Source organism: Chionomys nivalis, chromosome 11 (assembly GCF_950005125.1).
Source record: "Chionomys nivalis chromosome 11, mChiNiv1.1, whole genome shotgun sequence".
NCBI classification, from domain to species: Eukaryota; Metazoa; Chordata; class Mammalia; order Rodentia; family Cricetidae; genus Chionomys; species Chionomys nivalis.
Window position 1 is genome coordinate 37477855 of NC_080096.1, and position 22125 is coordinate 37499979.

At 39.5% G+C, this 22125-nt stretch overlaps 1 protein-coding gene across 5 annotated transcripts in view; it reads left to right on the forward strand.

Moving 5' to 3' along the window:
• Elavl4 (ELAV like RNA binding protein 4) overlaps positions 1-22125 on the forward strand; it is a 136524-nt gene that overhangs the window by 40949 nt on the left and 73450 nt on the right. For 2 of the 5 annotated variants that reach the window (XM_057784277.1, XM_057784282.1), the window contains exon 1: positions 9647-9850. The exons of 1 other annotated variant lie outside the window; for it this stretch is intronic. In XM_057784277.1, coding sequence (XP_057640260.1) covers positions 9803-9850 — 48 coding nt within the window. In that variant the 5' untranslated portion in view covers positions 9647-9802. Of the gene's footprint in view, positions 1-9646; positions 9851-12915; positions 13113-13599; positions 13876-22125 lie in introns of those variants that run through there. 2 more of the 5 variants (XM_057784280.1, XM_057784278.1) reach the window with 2 other exon arrangements.

A 22125-nucleotide genomic window follows, 5' to 3' on the forward strand; every position in this document is an offset into this window, starting at 1 on the left:
ATCTTTACTAAATAAAGTTGCTTACCACGCCATCTTTATCAAAAAAACATTGTCTCTGTTAAAATCCCATGACTTTAGCTCAATGGCTTTGCCTCAGAGAGAAACTCCTACTCTCGAGTTTTTAGTTTCAGTCATGAGTGTTTCTAAGAAGGAAAAAAATGTTTCCCTACATTTATCTAAGTTACACTTCATAATACAGGAAATAGATTACTTTGGATGGGTGAAATCAAGTTATCTTTAGAATGCATCCATTTTCAAATATTTCTAAGAGAGGTCCTATCTTAGCCTGTTGTGCGAATACATTCATGGTACTTTAGCAAATATTTACTGAGTACTACATATGACAACCACTGTGCTTAACTAGGGGGAAGCAAAGACAAATAAGAATAGTCCTTGCCCTTGAGCACCTTTGAGCTGTGTGGGAAACAGACTTGCGGCAGCTGTCAGATTGCTCTAGCATGAAGTTGTGGTGACAGGAAGAACACGGCCTATCAAAGCTCAGACTATGGAAAGGTTCATTTTGCTTAGTGGAGTGGAGGAGTTGAAGGAGAAATAGTATTTTCCAGGAAGAGAAGACTTTCCAAATAGAAGAATCAACAAAAACAAAGTCATGGAGTAGAAGAGCCAAGTGTTGTGGGAGAAATGGATTGTCACATCTAGAAGTGTGTGCGTGGAAAGAAGGGCCCCAGTAGAGCCCCAAGACTTAAAGGAGAGCCACATTGCAAAGAGTCTTGAATGTCAGACTGGATTCGAGAAGGGATGCTCTTTCTTAAGCCTATTTTGAGACAGGAAAGTAAACAGAACCTAGGCAAACTGTATGAAATTGACAATATTTGACCTATAAAAATAATTTCATGTGTTTCAACCTGATTCAAAAATACTCAGTGGGCTAGAGAAATGACTCAGCAGTTAAGATCACTTGCTGCTCTTTCAGAGGACCCAAGTTCAGTAACCAGCACCCATGCTAGGCAGCTCATAAACACCTGATGGTTCGGCCACAAGGAACCTGACAGCCTCTTCAGGCCTCTGCAGACATCCATACACAAGTGTGCATATGCACACACATTAAACAAAAAAAAGAAAACTATAAAAATTACTTAACATGTTTGAGTACTTATCAGTTTATTAGACCCTCTAATATATACCTTACATGGATGATCTTTTTACATTCTCACTACAATTACTATTGTTCCAATTTTAAATAAGATGTCCCAGGAGTTGATAAAGTATCTGCAGACTTGGTCAAGATCCTAGTCCTGACTTCTAGGAAAAGATGGTTTCAGTGATTTTATCCAAGCAACTCCAACTCCACATTTTATTAAAATATTTGCAATAACCAGAATGGATATCAGAATATCATAATAGGAACCTTGCTTTTCATCTGAGGAAGATTTTAAATCTCCATTGAAAGCTTTTTTTTTTCTTTTGTGCAACATTATTACACTGTAAAGTAAGTTAAAAATCTGAGTTAAAGACTTGGAAGTTGGCTCAGTGGGTAAAAATGCTTGCAGTGCAAGTGTGAAAACCTAAGTTCAAATCCTCAGGACCCACATAAAGCTGGGTGTGGTAGCACATGCCTGAAATCCCAGAGAATCTATGGTAAAATGGAAGGTGGAGACAAGAGAATCTCTAGGAGCTCTTAGTTCACAGCGGTAAAGACAACAAAGAAAGAACACTCTTTTATACGAGATGGAGAGCAAGCCTAACAGCTAAGCTTGTCCACTGTCCCCACTGTGCCTGCCACATGACTGAGCACACATATACATGCACGCATGTGTGTGTGCATGCACACACGGTAATACATACACAAAGATTTGGGGGCTAACTTTACCTAAATTTTTGTTTACTTAAAAACCTCCTTATTTACAGATACTATGTCTTAGCGCTAAGATTTCAAGTGTCATCTAGTTCTTTTTTTTTTTATCTGTTCAAGAAGATTATGATCCAGTGAGAAGTGATTTTCCTAAGTTCAGAGAATCACTAATGGCAGAGACAGTCTCTTCTTGAGTTTTCCTGGCCCCTTCCTGTATTCTCCTTACTGTAAATTAAAATGGATCTTACTTTCATAAAGATTTGTTGAACAGCTACTGTCATGAAGGACATTACTTTTGACATGTTTTTTTCTACACTTGGAAATGCATAAAGTTTGTGTTGGGTCGGCAGCTCAACTGGGGCGTCTACTGTTACTGCATGAGAGATGTAGTAGAAGAACCCATCCTTTAGCTCCCCGTGTCTGGAATTGGCACACACAGGTTGCATGGTCCGATTTAATAATACACCTTTGAAGATGGAACGACCTGCTGAGGCTGTGTGCTAAGCTGGCCTGTGTTTTATTTCTGTCTCAAAGTAGCCATGTGCTAGCAGACAATAACAAATTTCAAACCAGAGTTTGTACTTTACTCAAATAATGAAACCTTAAGAGTTTCAAAAGCCTTGAACAGGTTAGAAGCTTTAATACTATGCATAACATATGTGACACACATTTAGAGTCACAGGATTATTTTTGAGGACTAGGAAGACTTTTTGAAAGCTTTCTCGCTTCACTGGCAATGTACAAAAAAATAAAATGTGATGGGTATTTGATCACTCTATACTCCATTTTATGTATAATGAATCAGGCAAAGTAAGTATCAAATAATGAAATCAGTAAGTCCTAATTTGGAGCTAAGTTGATATGTTTTTATGTTTTATCTTTATTGTACACAGAACCTTGGGTTCCATCTAACATTGTAAAATCCTAATGTAGGTTTTTAACACGGTAGGTTTAAGTATTTGTTCTTCTCAGGAATGATATAATGGTGGATAGCTAAATAGTGATATCTATATCAATGATATTTTTAAAGAATTATATATAGTTTCTGTGGGAGCCCAAGGTTAATGGTAATTTTATTTTTTAAATCACGTACCTAAGAATAATTTCAAAGTAGGACCAGGGCTTTTCCAGAGATTGGATGTTTGTAAAAGGCCAGCATTATTTTGGTTACTTATAATATCTCATGAGGGAAGACTTATGTAAAAATCTGTAGCAATGCTGTAGTGTTGTAATGCTAAAACTTCTGCTAAAAGACTTACATAAAAATACTCATCTTCATTAAAGATGTGATCGTTTTCAAGGAGGTATTTTGAACTCGAGGCTGCTGTTGCTAAGGGGTTGCTAAGGCAAATGAGCTACTCAGCACTAATGTGCAGCTTTACTCTTCCTGCCTAGAAAGAGTAAAATCCCTCAGCTTCCGAGTCAGAGAGGGAGGAAGAAGAGTCAAGTGGAGGGGCGCCTCTTCCAGACAGTTGTCTAGTGTCTCTCTTGTTTCTTGCTCTTCCTTCCCTCTCAAGGAGAAAGGAAGCAATCTCTTTGAATGTATGGAAGCTGTACAGGTAAACTAGGCCGCTTAGCCGGGCAGGGTTCTGTGAAAGTAGACTGGCTTTGGCTAAGGCGTAAGAGAAGTGCATGCTATTGAAAGATAAACAGCCGTGGGTTGCTGATCTAATACATTTGCTAGTGACCAGCCTCAGCAAATGTTTCTTGGTTTGTTTGTTTGTTTATAATAACCCAACAGTAAGAATGAGTCAATAAAGAGAACAGTGCATTAGTGCATAAAGTACCAAATAATTGTGCCCTAAGCATTTTTGTTCAAAAGTTTGTCTAAAATATTTGGAATCAATAATTCATGTTCTTTTATTGAGTGCCCACTATATCCCAAGTACTGATTTTCTATGTGCTGGGGTTATAAGGAAATAACATACAATTTATACCATGAAATCTCACAGTATAGTGTAAAAATAACAATGGACTGTAATTCATTGAATACAGTCTGTAATAGAATTGCTGAAATATTATAGAGGCTTGGGATTATGTTCACAGTTGAATTTTTATAAATACATTTATAAAATATTTTGAGTGGTAAATGCCTTTGGGTTTTAGTAAACATCCAAAGGTCAGGTACTTTTTGATCTAATTCCAGTGATCAGAAAGCATCGTACAACAGAACAGTGGGCAACTCTGACCCTCTTAAATCAATAGGTCAGCATCTATCATCACCTGGTGGCAGAATATTGAAATTGCAGGCCAAGTTTAGGCATGAGTACTTTTTGGTGGTGCGAGTTGTTGTTGCTATACAAGTTGGGAGATGTCAAAGACATTACTCAATGTGAGTTTTTAAGTACAAAATAATACTTAAGTTTATTTAAGCCTATACTTTAAAATATAAAAGTACTATGTCTATATTATAGTAAAATCATGTGGACTGATTTGGAAGCACATATTAAATATGAAACCTAAATTTGCTTCTTAATGGTCATATTATCCTAAAAAATCATTTAAATGTCCTGATCATTTTTTCTTTATTTGAAATCTCAAGAGTTGTGAGATTGACATTTATAGGCAAAGCACTTTATGCAATGTATGACACATTGTAGACACACCATGATTTTTAATTATTGTTCCTTTTACAACAGTACTTACTAAATAAAGGTCCTTGCATTCATCATCACACAATATTCCTCAGTTTATAATTTAGAAATAGGAGATGTTAGAATGGACCCAGGATTCCTTGAAAGGGGTATTAGCTAGACTGATCTGGCTGCTAATGCCATTTTCCAACTTTCTTCCACTACTTTTGTTCTGAAACAAAATATTCTAACTTTACTGGCCAACTTCTATCATTCTTAAAAAACTTAACCCAAAATGTAGCTTCTCCAGTGTCTACTGTCTTTTCCCATTCTCCCTTATACTGGGAGGATTCACACATGCAAATGACAGTTCTTCACCAGCTGGACTTCAAGTTCCCTAAGGTGGGGAATGAAATTTGTAATCATTTTTGGATTTCACATTAAGAATTTAGCATGAAACTTTCCCCATGGAGCTAAGTAAATGTTTATCTTTAGCAAGTATTTTTCATTAGAACTGGAAGAGTCCATTCAAACCTTTGTTAGTGATTATTGTGTTACTATTCTCCAATTGTTTGAAGATCTTTTTTACCATCTAGTCTTCAACAAGGTTAACTTCTCTTAAAGCTATTACTAATTTATCCATTATTCACATTCTTTATATTAGTAATAAAAGACTGTCATGTAGGATGCTGTCTCCACCAAGCCTATGCTTGTTTTAACCCCGACAACAAACTTTAAGTACTGTGTCCATTTTACAAAGGAGGAAGCTAAGACTTATGAAGTCAGGATACCTTTCTTATCCTCCAAGATCATCTGTTCGGAGAACCCTACTCGGATTGAATGAAATAGGCTTGGGAATAGTACATATATGACTATATATCTTCATTTATTCTCTATACATGTGTGCTGTCCACAAACGAGAACATAGAAGTTAATTCAACCAATGATCATTGAGGAAAAAGAGGTGGGCTTGGGAGCTCAGCCATTTGCCCTTTAGGAATTTTTGCCTTCCCAATTTACAGCCCTAGTAGAGATAGAATAAAATGATAGTAAAATAAGACATCTGGAGGCCATCCCTAGCTAAAACCACATTACAAACAAATCTGTTGGCCTTTTCAGTTGAGACGAATTAATCATGACTTCCAGCCTCCCTTTCCTTCGTCTTCTTACCTTGCTCATCTTTTTCATTCATTCAACAATTTTTTTGCTAAGCATGTTGTTCTATGTAATACAGGAGGAAAGATTTTGCTTTTAAATACAGAAGACATATTTCTGTGTGATACAATATTCTGTGATGTGCGTGTCGGGTACCTAATACATTGTTTCATGTATGATAAACTTCTAGTACAAAATTGTATATTTCATTCTCATTTTATGAACCTATTATCTGTTTCTCCTTCCCTCTCTGCTTTCATCCCCTTCCTCAGTCTTCTCTTTTTGCTAAACTGGAAACGTCCTTGCCTTTTTTTTTATTTATTTATTTTTATTTTTTTTATTTTATTTTTATTTATTTCTTTTTTTTTATTGAAAAAAAAAATTTCCGCCTCCTCCCCGCCTCCCATTTCCCTCCTCCTCCTCCCGCCCCTCTTCCCCTTCCCCCCACTCCTCTTCTCCTCCCTCTCCAGTCCCAAGAGCAGTCAGGGTTCCCTGCCCTGTGGAAAGTCCAAGGTCCTCCCCCTTCCATCCAGATCTAGGAAGTTGAACATCCAAACTGTCTAGGCTCCCACAAAGCCAGAACCTGAAGTAGGATCAACACCCCGTGCCATTGTCCTTGGCCTCTTGTCAGCTCTCATTGTCCTCCATGTTCAGAGAGTCCGGTTTTATCCCATGCTTTTTCAGTCACAGTCCAGCTGGCCTTGGTGAGCTCCCCATAGATCGGTCCGACTGTCTCAGTGGGTGGGTGCACCCCTCGTGGTCCTGACTTCGTTGTACATGTTCTCTCTCCTTCTGCTCCTCATTAGGACCTTGGGAGCTCAGTCCGGTGCTCCAGTGTGGGTCTCTGTCTCTATCTCCATCCATCGCTAGATGAAGGTTCTATGGTGATAGCCAGAACGTCCTTGCCTTTTATAACATCTACTCCATTATTGGAAATTACAGAATTATAAATGAGCCAAGATATTTTATAACACATTGAATTATTTTCAGAAATGAATTAAGTGAATTAAACATTATATCCTTCAAGGGTCTAATAGCTACTCCAGATTTCATCGCTTAGTGTACTTAATTTTTAACCTAATTTAGATGAGGATTTTGTTGTTTTGTTTTTTATTTTCCTTTTAGTAGAGCTCTTTTGAACTAATATAAGAAGGTCTCAAATCCCATAATGCAGGGGTCTCCCAGAATTCCCGTGTGCTTTCACACTGGCCCTACAGAGTTGCCATGTGCTGTGAGGAAGAATATACCAGAGAAAAGTCCACACTGTTGCCACACTTAAGTTATGTCCTTTTCAGAAAACTTTCTAAATATATCAGTGTTCTTATCCATTACATTTCTTTTCCAGAGAGGCTATTTCTTGAAGAGTATAGTTCAAGGCAAACTTGAAAGGGCGAACATATATTGACTCTGGAAAGAAGCCTACATTCAGAAGTCGCTCAAACAGGAGTTTAGGAAAGTGGGAGAGGGTGTATGAATCTACTCTGGTCATTTTACCTGCACAGGTGAACTCTCAGCAGCTCAGGTAGACAAGATATCCATTCTTCATGTGTCCCCCTACATAGTAGCACTTTCCCACAGATAGAGTAGACGTGCTACTTAGGAAGGAGAAAGGCATCAACCAGTCAGGTCATATATCTCTGAAAGAACATTCCACAGTGAATTTCTAATCCTTTTGCAGACTCTGTGTCAGCCTGGTACATCTTTCTTTCCTTGGCAATATGTGTCCACTTTCCAATAAAACTGATTTAATGTTTCTACAGGAAAAAAAAAAAAAAAAGACAAAGACCAGCATCATGATTCAACAAAGCAAAATTAAGCTTTCGATTTTATCAAAGCTTTTAAACATAGTATCTCATTGTCTGGGCATACTGATTATATTGTTTGTAAAAAGAAAAAAATCAACAGTTTCGATAAATTTTTTGAAAGGGGAGAAGATGAAAAGAAACCGATCCTTGGGAAAATGTCAGGTCGCAGTCACGGATGATGTTATTTAAATGGTGTACCATAATCATATTAGGGCAGAGCACATGGAATTCCAGATTTCTGCATGACAGTGAAGAAGAACCAGCAATTATCCGTGTGTGTATGTGTGTGTCCCCTACATTCTCTCTCCATTTTGCTAATTCAATTGAAAAGCAAGAAGAGGTAATCCGGATAGCCAGAACAGGAGGACAAGGTCCACAGCTGTGCTCGGGGGCTGGTATGGAGAAAGACGCAGACTGACTTGGAGTTCTGTGTGTTGCATGCGAATGCTCTGGACTGCCCTAATCTACTGAAAATGAGCCAGCCACAGTCATATGGAACAGGTCCGTTTACCACATCTCTTGGTCGCATGGCAGATGGTAGACCATCAATGGGTGGTATTGATTGGCTGGATTTGCCTTAGGGTAACAAGACTATGGGTCCTTAAAACCCCCGCTTCATCTTATTTTCCTTTGTGCCGCGACATACAGTAGTGGTTTTCTGTTTTCCATGCCCCAAAGCCCTGACCCCTAGCATTCCCTTTTTCTTTTTTCAAATCTAAAGTCTTCCTTGGTAATCAAGTTAAAAAGGTTACCTTGAGATAAACACTCTTTAAATTATCACCAAGGCAAGAAAACTTGAGACTATTTTATTTACTAGACTGATTACATTTTAATGTTTGAAGAAAGTGACATTTTTTAATTAGTGTTTAAGACATATGGTGAGTGTACAAATTAGCTTATTTCATACAACCAGAATTTGATGAGAGCAACTCCTCCTTCTCACTCCCCAGTTAAAAATTGTCACTTGAAACTTAATATATGCAAGGAGGTTAAATGCTATTAAATGATGCAGACTTGACTTAAAGATAAAAGAGACAGTCAGTCACTATTTTGTGTAGCTAAATGCTGGCTGGACAGACTGGAAAAATACTAGAATTGGCATCTGTGTCTCCAGAGATGTGGAAGTTCAGAGCTTTAATATCGTCCAGCCAAGAAAAACAAAAATGCCAGGTATATGTGCATGCATGCATGCGTGTGTGTGTGCTTGTGTGTGTGTGTGTGTTGGTTTCTGCATTAGATGCATGGGAGAGTAAAGTAGCATGTGCATCCTTTGTTACTAGTAAAAATATAAAACCCTTCTTAAGATGTGGCCGTGTAATGATGTGCGGCTCTATATCTCTACACTACACCCCTCACTTGGAGATTTCAACTTGAGGTGTTCTCTTTATTCTTGGCAGAAGATCAGGTTAATTGAATAGAGTGGTACAAAGGAGATGCCAAGTTAGGTACACCTCCAAAATCATGTCCAGTAAAAATGTTCCTCTTTAAAGCAGATCTTCAGGAGAAAGAACCACTCTGAGGAGAGACAAGTGTCTGCTTTGAGCCTGTGGTTGTTTATAACTGATCATCTGATCCATTATTTTTTTTTAAAAAAAAAAGACATGGTTAAGTTTTGGTTTTGCCTTTTGTGTTTTTGGTGCCTTTACTTTTAAGCTTTTGGCCGTTTATATCAGTAAAAACTATGTCCAATAAACTCAGAAGGAAAGTTACACCTTTAGCTCTTGTCTCCAATTTGTGTGTTTATCTGCATAACATACATGCATCTGAGTCCAATGATCATCCTGTGTGAATATTTCTCTTGTTGTAAAAAGAAACCATTTTCATGGAGTTTTTTAAGTTCTCCTTTTCTTGGGGTAGATTGTGTTTTCCTCCTTGATCACTGGCAGAATGAAACAAGTCTTGTTTGTGTCTCTTATTAGAACTGTGAGGCAGTGTTTTGTTCTGTTCGGTTTTGTTCCCTTGTTTTAAATCAGGGGGAAAATTTTTATTTACTTAGACATAATACAGTAGAGACAATCTTGCCTGTTAGGATATTGCTGTTTCTCATGTCACATCCTATACCTAAAAGCAATTCCGAGGAGAAAGCATACACCCGCGCATGTGCGCGTGCGCGCGCACACACACACATACAGTCTTTTAAGATGGTTTGTTTCAATCTGTGCACTCTACCCACCTGGTGGTTATATAGTGAACTGTTACTTTAAAGAGTAGTTTAAACACCAGCCATGTTTGGGGCAGGCTGCTCTTGCAAAGAGAGCAGTGCATATTACAGGAGGCTACAGTGGGAGAGATAAGGGGGAAATTCAGCTCACTGACTAGAGGTTTTAATGTGCGAACTCTGGGGAAATCATATATTGACTGTTCCGTGGCGCGCAAGAAAATTGAAGAACCCTTTGCAGACGGAGTGCTTTGCAAAGGATTCTATCTGTTTCTCTTAAAACAAAATCTGTGGCAAGATGTTTGAAATCAGCAGGACGCTTAATGCTGCTTTGTTAAATAATGAGGTAATATTTTGTCACTTTTTTCTGGGCAGCATCTGTTTTTATCCCCCTCCTCTTCATTTCCCCCCCTATGTTTATGAAGGGTTCTTTTCTCTTCTTTTTCCTTTCTTTTTTATCCTCCCCGCCCCCTTTCATAGAAGTCTAGGAAATATAATTCATGCTTCTTTTTCTGTTCCTTGTTTCCTGTGCTTTTAGAGAATTTGGTTGTCTATTTTTTTTTTCTGTTTCCTAGCCCATTGTGCCACGTAAGGCTTCTCCACTGCGCGGAGTAGGTAGTTATTAACGCTGAATTGGCTTCTGGTACAGTCCATCTGGACGCTGTGTGGGAAAGCTGGCTGCCGGCGACTGATGCTGAGCTATCTGCAGCCTTTGGGATGTGTGCATGGTGGCGAGGGGCTGACTGATATGAGATTACTTCTTTTAAGGGAAATTGTTATTAATGAGTCAAGAAACTGCTCGTTTATGGTAAGAGGGACACAGCGGCGCAGCCAGCCCCACAGCGCTGGGCTACTGTTTTAGGTTGCCTTAGCTGCTTGAGAGAGACAAGTTTCTTTCTATGGTGGTGGATTGTAGCAGAAAAGGAAAAAAAAAATGATGCATGACTGGGAGACTCGCCTGCCTGGTTCTTAAGATAATATATTGAGAATCTGTTGCTTTACAAATGCCACACCGCTTGTGTAGCGGTCAGCCCCTCACACTGAGAGATGAATGCTACTATGGGAAATGCGATAATAAGGTTGACTTTTCCCAACAATAGGATTCTGCCTTTGTCTTTAGAGAAAAGGCCTCTGAGGACATTTGTGCATTTTGTTTGAGGATTCCTTTGAAAGACTTTAGAGTGGAGGTTTTTGCAGAAGTGATCAATATACAAAATGCATGGGTTTTTTTTTTTTTTTTTTTTTTTTTTTTTTTAAGCCTAGCGAGACCAGGTAATTGTTTATGGTATCATGGACAGTTACTATTTTGGAAAGGTGGCCGGAATGGTTTGGAGTTACCTAATGTTAATTTATGGCTCAGTCAGTGTACCAAAGTTAGTATGGATGAGAAAAAAGGAGGTGCTAAAATTTTTACCTTTTATAACCTGTGTAGAAATACCGAGTGAATGTTTTGTTCCAAGAGAGCTGTTTTTATTTGTGTGGCTATAACATGGTGTCAACATAGTCTTCCCAATATTTTCGTGCTGGTGTGCTCACACTCAAGAGTATTTTGGCTGCCGATGTAGAATGCGTAGACCTAGCCTATCTCTGTACGTCAAGCTGTTTGGAGCATTGAACCTGGGAATTCATCCTTCGGGTGCAGCGCAGCAAGTGCTACAGCACCAGCGTCACTCGTGGGGTTCGTCACGCAGGTGCCGAGGAAGTCATTTTAAAGTTGACTTCATTCACTGTCCATCTACCGGAAGGGCCCAGCAGAACTCCACATTTCCACCTCTCTTCATCGTGGACCTTCATTTCTCATAGCTGGACTTATTTATATTTAAACAGAAGGATTTATGTAATGTATCCGACACACTGTTTAGTGGTGTTTCTGTTTTTCCATGGAGTGTGTATACGTTTGCTTGTTGAATGTGTTCACGAAGCAATGTTTTGAAGAGAATTGTTTCCACCTTTTAAAATGTAGGGTTTTTTTTTCTAGTAGTTTTTCACAAACTACTCTTGGACTCTGAAGCCCAGAACTGTACTGTATTTGACCCATCGTTCCACTACCCCTAGTCCAGCTCACTGTCAGCTTCCGGCAAAGATTAAAACCTGTGTTAAATATGTGTTACCTCTGTATATTTATTGATAAACAAGTTAATTAAACTGTGACTTAGGGGTGTTAACCTTCTTCATAGATGTGAGACATAAAGGTGTCAGGTAAGCCACTTAAAAACCCAGGCCGAAACTCCTGAAGCGTGATGATCCGGCGTTTAGGACCTGTGTCGCATAAGCAGGCAGACTGTATACATCACCACACACTTGCTAAATGTCTCTTTGTACATCTTTTTAGAGGCCAAGGGGTGGGGGAGGTAGGGAGGAAAAAGACAAAGTCTTTTGTTAAGTAGAACAAGATGAGCGGTCTGTGCAGGTAATAAAATGAGGCCATTTTATTCCAGAGCCATATTTTGCCCTCACCTCAGTAGAAAAAGCAAAAGGGAATATGTTTTCATCGATTTTTAAAAATTCAGAGCATGCCCCTATCCAAGTTGAAAAGTAAATTCATTTAAATAAATCATTCATCATTCTCTGTTTTGGAAAACTCAGACAGAAGGCAGAAAGTAGAGCCTGGCAGCTGCCTCCTCCCTCCAGCTTTTTTTTTCTTATTAGGAAATAGTTTTCTGAGACAAACTTTTGGGAACCTAATTCACTGAGAAGTTTAATCCCAAACTTGCATGTTTTTGAAATGTTGGTCATGTTAGCTGCATAAAGAAGCACTGCTTACAGAAAGCCAGCAATTCTGGGAAATAATAAAGTTAAAATGTGGAAGTATTAGCACATTAAAGTGCTTTTGTTGTATCTTTAAGCCTAGAGGCAGATCATTAAATATGCATTTCGCTAGAAAGCAACTGTCAAGAAAGATAAGGTGGTTGAAAATATTCCCCACCGAACAAACCCTCTGTCAGAGGGATGGGCTCCTGTTTTTCCCCCTGCTAGGACGGGGAAGGAAGGACACTCCCACTGTGAAGGTTTGCAGTCCTCCAATGACCTGCAGTTGTAACAGTACTTTTCGAGCTGGAAAGAGGTAAAAGGTAAAAAATACAAGTATGCCTGTTGTTGCTTCAACCGGGCTTTAATTACCAGACACAAGAAGCAGTTCAGAAATCTGGTCTCTGTTGTTGTAGAGGTCACCAAATCATTAACATCGTCAATCTGGCAGTAGCTAATTTAAATAGCACCTGATGTTGCAACGCCTCCCTTCGTTTCCCCAGCCAATCAGATTCTGGCTTCAGCTGACAGATGGTCCCATAAATGGATGTAAAAAGGGGAAGCTTCGAGCCAATTTCAGCAAGGCTCTGTTCAGTTGTTCTTATCTACATCCTAGAATCAGGGGCTTCAGCTCACTGCGCCTTTTCTTCCTTTTTTTTTCCCTTTCTTTCCCACCCCACCCCCTCCCAATAATTGATTTACTTTACAATCATCCGCACTGTGTTTTGTGGACCTTTAATAGATAGATAGATATATAAACAATAGTTGTCATTTTTAGATATATTCTGAAACCTTTGCAAATTTTAAGAGAAGAGTCGAAGCGCTGCAAGACCCAATATTTGCCAATAAGAATGGTTATGGTAGGTATGACTAGATGTGTAATCTGTTGTTCGTGTTGCTAGAGGGAATACAAGCGTCTATACCTTGGCCAGTCTTAGGATTGCACGAGAGTTTAGTTCTTTGCTGCTGTCTGCTTCCTACATTTACTATATCTTTTGTGTAGCGTGCGGGTAGGTCCTTTTATTGCAAAGCAGTGGGGAGAGAGATTGTCATTTTTAACAGGTCGTTGTCAGTTTTCCCTTTCACGTGAAAGCAGAGGGTGGGGATGGGCTGAAATAATTGCTGGTTTGTTGAAAGAGATTCTATTACTTGAGACCATCATGAGGGGGTGGCAGGGGCTTTCTTTTTGTAAGAGAGAAGAGGTTTGTCTACATGCCTGGGTTTTGTGGGGCTTAGGGTGTATGCAGCAAGGTTAGGAACCTCTCCATTTCTGTGCTGGAAATGTAAACCCCGAGAGGCAGCTCCTGGATGCTGAACGTTGAGATGGGCAGTTGTGTTTCAGGGGACTGCGCAGTCAAAACGGCAAAGAGGGTGATTTATTTGGGCTTCAGTAAACGCTGCATCTTGTATTTCAAAGAGTTTCCTGTCATGACCTCATAAAAAGAGGAGGCGGCTTGTATGTGTAGCGGTGCCTGGCGTGTTGAGTTGTTGCTTCCTTCTCTGGGCAGCAGCTCTGTAAGAAGGGAATGTCAGCTTTTACATAACGCTCCTTTCCGCTTTTGACACACTGTGTGAGGGTCCATCTTCTTCTGATCACAGATGGAGTGGAATGGCTTGAAGATGGTAAGTGAAAAGAGAAGGCAGCTTGGAGGCTCCAGCCGTGTGTGTGTGTGTGTGTGTGTGTGTGTGTAAGGATGGTGGACTGCATCGTAAATCACTGTTCTGATCGTGCCTCTCTGTGAGTGTGTGTGTGTGTGTGTGTGTGTGTGTGTATTAGTATTTCTTTTTCTGAAATCCACAATCTACCTTCAAGTATAATGGCATTGCATGCATACAAGGCACGTACTGCCTTTTCCATCAAACACATTTTAGGTAAGCAAGGTTGGTGCCTTTTTTTGACAATCACAATGTCACTGTCACCGTTGGCTGGCGTGTCCACCACCTCTGCGAGCCTTCAGCCGAATTACACGACTGCTAAAGTTAAAGGCACATTTCTTCTTCGGTCTCATGCTAGGAGTGATGGGGAAGACTGGGAGTGAGGGGTGGAGGAGGTGAGATTCAGTACCAGCAGATTGCAATTGTGAACCAGGACTTTGAGATGTGGATGGGGAAGTGGAAAACCTTTCTGCCGAAGTAGTAAATCTATTTTTAGCATCGTCTTTTTCTGGAAAAAGAAACAGGGAAACTCCTTGAGTGCTGTTCCTGTCTCCTGGCGTTGACCCTAAAGATATGACACAAAATGGCACGAATAGATGCCACGAGTGCCCACTCTGACTTTGAATTTTCACCAGCAATAGCTTTCAGGGGATTTGGGGCTGGGTAGTGGGGAAAGCTATAAATTCATTTTATTTTTAACTAGAAAAGCCTGAGGAGGACTTTTCACTCTGCATAGATGTTATAACAAAGCTGTGGTCTTTTTCCCATTCTTAGAGGATTGCCTTTGTCTGGCTGCTTGTTTTGATGGGTGTAAAACAAATAAGATTAGACCGAGCAGCCCAACTGAAAGCGATAGCTGGGAGGAAAACCCAATGAAAGGTTGCCGGGGAAACGAACAGAGGAGAAGCCGAGCAGGGAGCAGGTGGCTATCATGAGAACACACTGCAAACAGTGTAAAAAAGGAGGAGGGGGGACAGGACCTCGATTATCTTTGCTGTTCTTTGTGACCAGCCCAACTTTAATTATTCTTCATAAATAGGTGTTAATTACATTTCTAAGTCTGGTTTACAGTGATTTTTCGAAATCTATTTTTAAGCGTCTGTTCCCTCTCTCTTTTTCTTTTTGTTTGTTTGTTTAAAAAAAGAGAGGAGGGGGAAGGGAAAACAGGGTCTCTCTCTCTCTCTCTCTCTCTCTCTCTCTCTCTCTCTCTCTCTCTCTCCCCTCTTCCCCCTTTCCCTGCTGTGAAATTGTACATGCAAAAAATTGCAAGGAATCTTGTAAAACCATTTGAAAAAAATGTAAATTATATTGAATGAAGTTGACGAAAGCATAATAAAGAATTCCCACAGTTGATAGGTTCTGCAAATAATTTCTCTGATATTTCCAGCAAATATTCATAGAAAAGATATAAGTAGATTCGATTTATGCTAAGCAATGATTTTTGTGTCCAATGGTACTGGCATTTTTACTACATTAGATGCTGGTACTGTAGTTTAAAGGAGTTTATTGTAGAAATATCTTTAGAACACGGCCACTAAAGAGCCCCTTGCCTCCCTCCACTGCCCATTCCTCTCGCTTCAGAATCTACCCATATCTTCCACTGCAATGCATTTGGTCTTAAGTATGGTCTTGGTATAAACTGAGTGAAAGGTGGTCTTTTTTTAAGTGTCTGGTGAGACCCAGGCGTGCTAGATGACAGGCATCTCTCCCTTGTCCCTCTCTGAGTGCTTTTCTAAGTAGTGTCTTTTCCCCAGTGATGGTGGGTACCAAAAATGACTAAGAGCAATAGTACTCGAGTGAATAGAAGTAGCACTAAAAAAAACCTGAAATAGTCATCAGTTGTGGTTTCTTCCTTGTGACAATAGAGATGCATAATCCAGTAGCTAATTTGAAGCCTCAAAATAAAAAAAAATTAAAAAATGAAATGTATTGCAAGGGTAGAAAATATAATTACCTTTATTGAAAATCCTCTTAATTTATTGTCTCTCCTTTGCAAATCCCCACCACCAGCTCCCACCATAATTTTTCTGTGAGAATTTTCCTTTTTGTTTTGTTTTCTGACTGGAGGAAGGTATTATTTTGGTTTTACTCTCAAGGTAAAAAAAATAAATATATTTTTGTCCCATTCTCGGACCTTGTTTTCCTACCTTGAGTGAATAAACATATATCATCTGTTAAAATAGAATACTTTTTATTATCACTAATAAAGTTTTATTTTTATTTTCTGAAATTTTCTGGCAGGTATTAGTTGGGTAAAATTGTTTCTGTGAAAACTATCACTGTCTTTGGTTATGAGGAAGAAGACGCACAGCTCTAGCTCTGCCGCTGACCTTTCTTGCTTCTTTGTCTTAAAAATATTAATACCCACTACCTACATGTAGAGGTGTGCCGTGACGGAAACACAAGACTGCGTGTGAATTTACTAAGACGTGAGAATATGGATGGAAATATTGCTGCAACATGATGTACATGGACTACATCACAGTTTTACTGATCCGGATGTCTCTGCATTTCGTAGGCATGTATTGATTAAATCGGTTGATATTTAATTTTTTGGAGGAGTCAAATGAGCAGAAGTGAGGGAGCAGCAAAAATTTACATGAGAATCATTGATACTTTGACTTTAATATCGTATGTGAAAAACTTAAGCATTTATTTGGGTCTTAGTCCCATTCATTCCTAACCACCATTTTTTCAAGACATCTTCTTGCAAAGATTAAGATGGACTTGCTTATGTCTGATGGTTTGCACAAAGCTTTAAAACTTTTTTTATTCTCCTATAGACCTTTCTTTTAATATGAGCATTTTGTTATGAAAGCAAGACCAGGTTGTTTTAAGGTACTACTAGCAGAATTATTTGTAAGGAAAGAGGAATAAAATGATAGTGTATATGTATTTTGGTTCCAAATTCAGCCTCGCTAAGAGTTTTTGAGACGACAGACTTCATATATTTTAAATTTGGAGTGTCTATTAGGAATAATGGGTTTGAAACTTCAAATCTAAAAGTCATTGCATGAGTGGTACTCTGTGTGTGGTGTGTGGTGTGTGTGTGTGTGTGTGTTCATTGTCTCTAAAAGAATCTGTGGATGAACTGAAGTCTTTTTCTCAAGTTAGAGTTTCTATGAACAATGAAAGGGTTTCCTTGAGACAAATCCTTTGCTTCTTCTTCTCTGTACTTATCTCCTTTTTGCAGCTGAATTCTCTTCCTAGGCAGAACACTATCCCATCTATAAAGAGACATTCTGCTTCATTTAGTGCTTGGTACTTTAATACCTTATTTTAATTAAAAACAAAAATGGAAGAAGAAGCAAATTATCTGTTGTGTACTACAAGTAAGGAATGGCGGGCGGTCTTGATAAAGGTCATCACATATGGACAGAAATACTTTGGCCTTGACAAATTTCTTCATCGATTCTAGTAACCTGTAGCTACCAGTCACTTTGTTTACATACATGGGCATTTAATATATACTTTTTTTTTCAGTGAGATAGCCAGCGAATGCTAGGCATACACGCATGTGCAGCAGATGCTAGGCATACACGTATGTGCAGCAAATGCTGCAATGCAGTATTTTTCTCCGTGTCATTGGAAGTTTGGGGGGTACGAAGAGACATGAACAGTCCCAAGCTTCTATCTTATTGTCTTTCAGTTGATGCACTGTTTGCAGAATTGGTCAGTTCTCCTTTGGAAAGAAGTAAAGTCAATGTTTCATCACTGACTATCCAATCCCTTAATAGAAAAAAATGTGAATTTTAAAATATTTATCAAAAAGATGTTGAGATTCTGCAGACTTCCATTAGAAGCCAGACACTTTCTTTACCAACCAGTTGAGGAGCTGTAAATGTGCGAATCCTGAACTATCTCTGCTAGCCAGAGGACCCTCTCAGTAAAGGGACCAAGGGATGGGGTTTGAATTGAAATGAGGTCCTTTGTTCTTTGGGGATATTTTAATGTAATATTACCACTGGTAATATTAGTAATAATAATAATAAGGAGGAGGAGGTAAATGGGCATCCTGTGCTTTGTCTTTTCAAGTTTTGTGAGTGTAGGGTGTTTTAGGCTCACCCTTGGGTTTTAAAGCCTCAGTAAGTCTATTTTAGGGCTAGAGGACTTTTGTAAATCAATGGCTTCCAAGGGTTAAAATGGGGAAATGGCCTGAGGGCAAGTGGGTAGCTGGAGGTTTCATATACAATGATTGTCTGAAATTAGCTAGCTAGCAATGAAAAGGAGAAAGTCTGAAGGACAAGGATGAGGGGGGAGAGCATGGAGGTGGGGTGGGGGTAGACACGGTACCATAGCACCTAGGACAGCAACACGTGATCTGTTCATTTCTGGTGTATTGGAGACCATGAGTGACAAATTTGAACTGTTGCAGTACAGCATGCCCCATAATTTCTCAGAACCTTGATTTTGCAGCTTTATTTCTTCCTTGTTTGCTTGTTCACACCTCTAATTATATCCAATTTTTGGGTTCTAGCTGGGGGTCCAGAGATGAGACATTTTGTTGTTTACTCACTAAGAATTAAGGCAGCATGTCTACAATAGCTTTGGAGCATCAGTGTTAGGAACCAATCTCTTTGAAAAGGAAATTGTTACAAAAAAACGGAAAATAAGAATGTGATCAGCCAGTCAGCTAGATTTGGATGTCCACTGTGCCTGTCGGTAATAGTTGTGTTGGTTAAGCATCCATTAAGAAATAAAGTATGCTTTTGGTGCTTTTATCAGGCTGGTAACTCTCTCTCGCACCTCTCCCAGTTCTCTCCTTCCCACCCCAACCCTGAGATTCTGCCTTCACCATTTTTGCTTTGGACTAGTTTTACCCAGATCCTTGTTATTAACACCAAAGATTATCCCCCAACCCCAGTAAAGATTGTCTCCTCAAGTCTCAAATACTGAGAGCAATCAAAGAATCCTTAAATAAATTCCAGTTAAGAAATTGGTAAAAACAAATTGAAGAAATGCTGTTTAGTGCAATTGTGCTTACATCTTTATTGTTGATGCTGTTATTGAAAATCTTTGTTTTTAATCCCAGAAGTTAAATACAAAGCTAGGGGTTTTGTTAATGGAAAAAAAAATTAAATGACTTAGGTATCCCCTGAAATGACTACTGATGGACTCTTGGTTTGAAAAATAACATTTGAGCTTAAAATCTCAAATACTCATTTTAAGATACTAAGCAAAGTAAACTTTTTTTTATAGGAAATATAGTTTCTCTTCCGGATAGAAGGAGATAGAGAATGAAGTTCAGCTGAGCTGACAAATCGGAAAACACCAAGTGTTGGAGGTCTCTGCCCTGTGGGGCAGGGGATCCTATCTTGAGCCTGCAGGGTCTGAATCCTCCTAGTTTCATTCAATCCTCTTGTCACCAGTGCCCCTTGGATCTGTTTTGCCCTCGGGCTTATAGCAGAACTGATGGCCACTCCTTGTTCCAGGTAGAGGTGTTTGTTGAGGACTCACTACGTACATTTCTTTGAAATTCAAGGTTGCCGCTGCTTCCCTCAGTGATGATCAAAGTGGTTGGGGGTAGGTTGCTATGACTGGGGATCAGGCTGGAGGGGGGGGCGTTGTGAGGGCGTTGTGAGGCTCCCATTACCCAGAGACACTGGTGCGAAGGGTAAGCAGTTTCATCAGAACGTTCAAGTTGAACGTCAGTGGTTTCCACTGTACAAATCTCTAAGTGACTCCAAAGGACAGAAATTAAAGATCTTCTAGAAACAGTTTTTGTCTGTAATGTTCCATGTATCCAGATGTTCGTGCTCAGGAAGAAGCAGTTTGGACAGTTGGAAGGAACTTGTCTTTCAGCCAGATGCCTGTGAGACTTGCCTGGAACCTGTTAATATTACAGAAATACGAATACCTTCCTGCTAACGAAATTTCTTTTTTATTTTTTTTTTGAAATTTTGTTTTTGCTAGCTTTATTTTTTTTTTTATTTAAACAACATTTTTCATTTATTTTACACACCAACCAGTTTCTCCTCCCTTCTCTCCTCCTGTTCCCTCACCTTTCCAATCTACCCCTCTCCCCATCCACTCCTCCTCGGAAAGGAACAGGCCTCCCATAAGTCTGCACAAGACATAGTACATCAAGTTGAGGCAGGACAAGTTCCTCTCCTTACGTCGAGTTTTTTATTCGTTTTTTGAGACAAATCCTCACTGTATGTTGTCCAAGCTGGTCTTAAAATACTTGATTCAAGTGATCCTCCCACCTCAGCCTCTAGAGTGCCTGGGACTACAGTTGTGTGTCACTATGCCTGGCACAAATGTCTCCTTTAATGCCATTTCCTCTGTAACTGCATCTGGGCACACCGTGACCCTCTTGCATAGCTTTGCACAAATTAGAACTTTGCTAATAGAGTAGAAGACATGGCATTATCTTTTAATACACATCTCGGCAGTGTAGAGTCTCTCTCTCTCTCTCTGTCTCTCTCTCTCTCTCTCCCTCCCTCTCTCCCTCCCCCCCCCTCTCTCTCTCACACACACACACACACACAGCTGTGACCCCCTAGTATGCTATGGCTTATGCCGATAATAACTTCTCAAGCATTTTGTGTTTTCCTAAGCTATGAATTTAAACCCTTTAAATTAAAAAGAAAAAAACTTTAAAAAGAGTCAAGCTGAGCTGTTTATTATTATTATTTTTTATTTTGAGTGCCCCTCTTGGAAAATGCCGCAGTAGTAAATGCATCTCTAACAGTAAACTTCGGCTCTAGGCTGTTTAAAAGTGGAAGGGCTGCGAACCTGCAGTCTTTGCTAATGAAACTTTCATTAGGAAACTGTTCACTTCAAATGGAGTAAACTGACTCTATCCCTGTAAATTTGTGATTTGGACCGGGTTTGACTCATTCTTTCTCATGTTCCTGTTTGTAACGTAGCCAACCACACAGTTAAAATTTGGATATGGTACGTGTCTTCCACATTAATTATCTCTGTTGATGCACTGGGTACAGAAAGTCCAATTCCCCCAAGTCCAGATTCTTACTGTAACACCAAAACAAAAGTGATACTTATGAATAATATTGGGAGAGTTGTCCTCATAGTAACTGTTCCCCAAAGGAAGCTTTACATAAATGTACATTTATTATTCAGGATATTAAAAGGCAATCCTTAGCTTTTACTTTTTAATTTGGACTAAAATATGTAAATTGCTTTTATTTTGGAGTTGCTCTGTTTTAGGTGGCTTTGGGGGAGGATAACTTTCTAGTTTGACTGTATTTTAATTGCCTCTATAATGGAAGAGATTCTACATTTGAAATCAACCTGGTTATTGTGATTAGGACCCTGAGGGCCAGTGTGCAATTGAGGCTAAAAACATAAATATTGGCCTGTCCAAATAGAGGAAATAATAGTTTCATTCCTACAGATACCACAGTAAGCATGCTTTGTTGATAAAGTCAGCTCAGAGGTCGTGGAGCCCTAAGTGCCTCTGAAGGAGGGGCTCCTTCATAGTGCAATGTGCTGGCAAACCTCTGGGAATATTTACTTTCCTTAATGTCTTCCTGTCCTCCTTCGTGTGTGTGTGTGTGTGTGTGTGTGTGTGTGTGTGTGTGTAAAGAGAGAGAGAGAGATATTTGTGTATTTGCTTATGTGTTGACTACATGTGTGTCCACATCTGTGTGAAAGTTGGAAATTGACTCAGTTGTTATCAAGTATCTTCCATGATCAATTCCCACTATACTTACTATAAACTTACTAAGGTAGCATCCCTTGCTGAACTTGGAGTTTGTCAATTCTGGCTAGTCTAGCTACCTGGCTTGACCTAGGGAACCCATCTCTACCTTCTGAGTGCTGGGATTGAATATGGCTGCCACACCTGCATGGATTTCTTATATGGGTTCTTGGGATCCATCTCTGGTCCGCATGCTTGCTTCCCAAGTGCTTATCCATGACCCCATCGCTCCAGTCACTGTTTTACTCTGCAAAGAAATATGAAAGTTTTCGAGGAGCTAAAAAGGTTGCCCAGTGGTTTGGCTCTTGTAGAGGACTTGCTTTCAGTTCCCTGCACCCATGTGGCCGCTCACAGACACCTTAACTCCAGTTCCAGAGGACCCAGCTCTCCTGGCCTCTGAGGGCACTGTGCAGGCAGAACACACCACATGCATAAAAATAAAGTTTTTTTTTTTGTTTTGTTTTTAGCTTTAGAGTCCTAATTTTTCCAGCTGGGTGATTTTGGAGAATATAGTTCAACTTTTTGAGTTTAATTTTCTCATCTTTAAAATA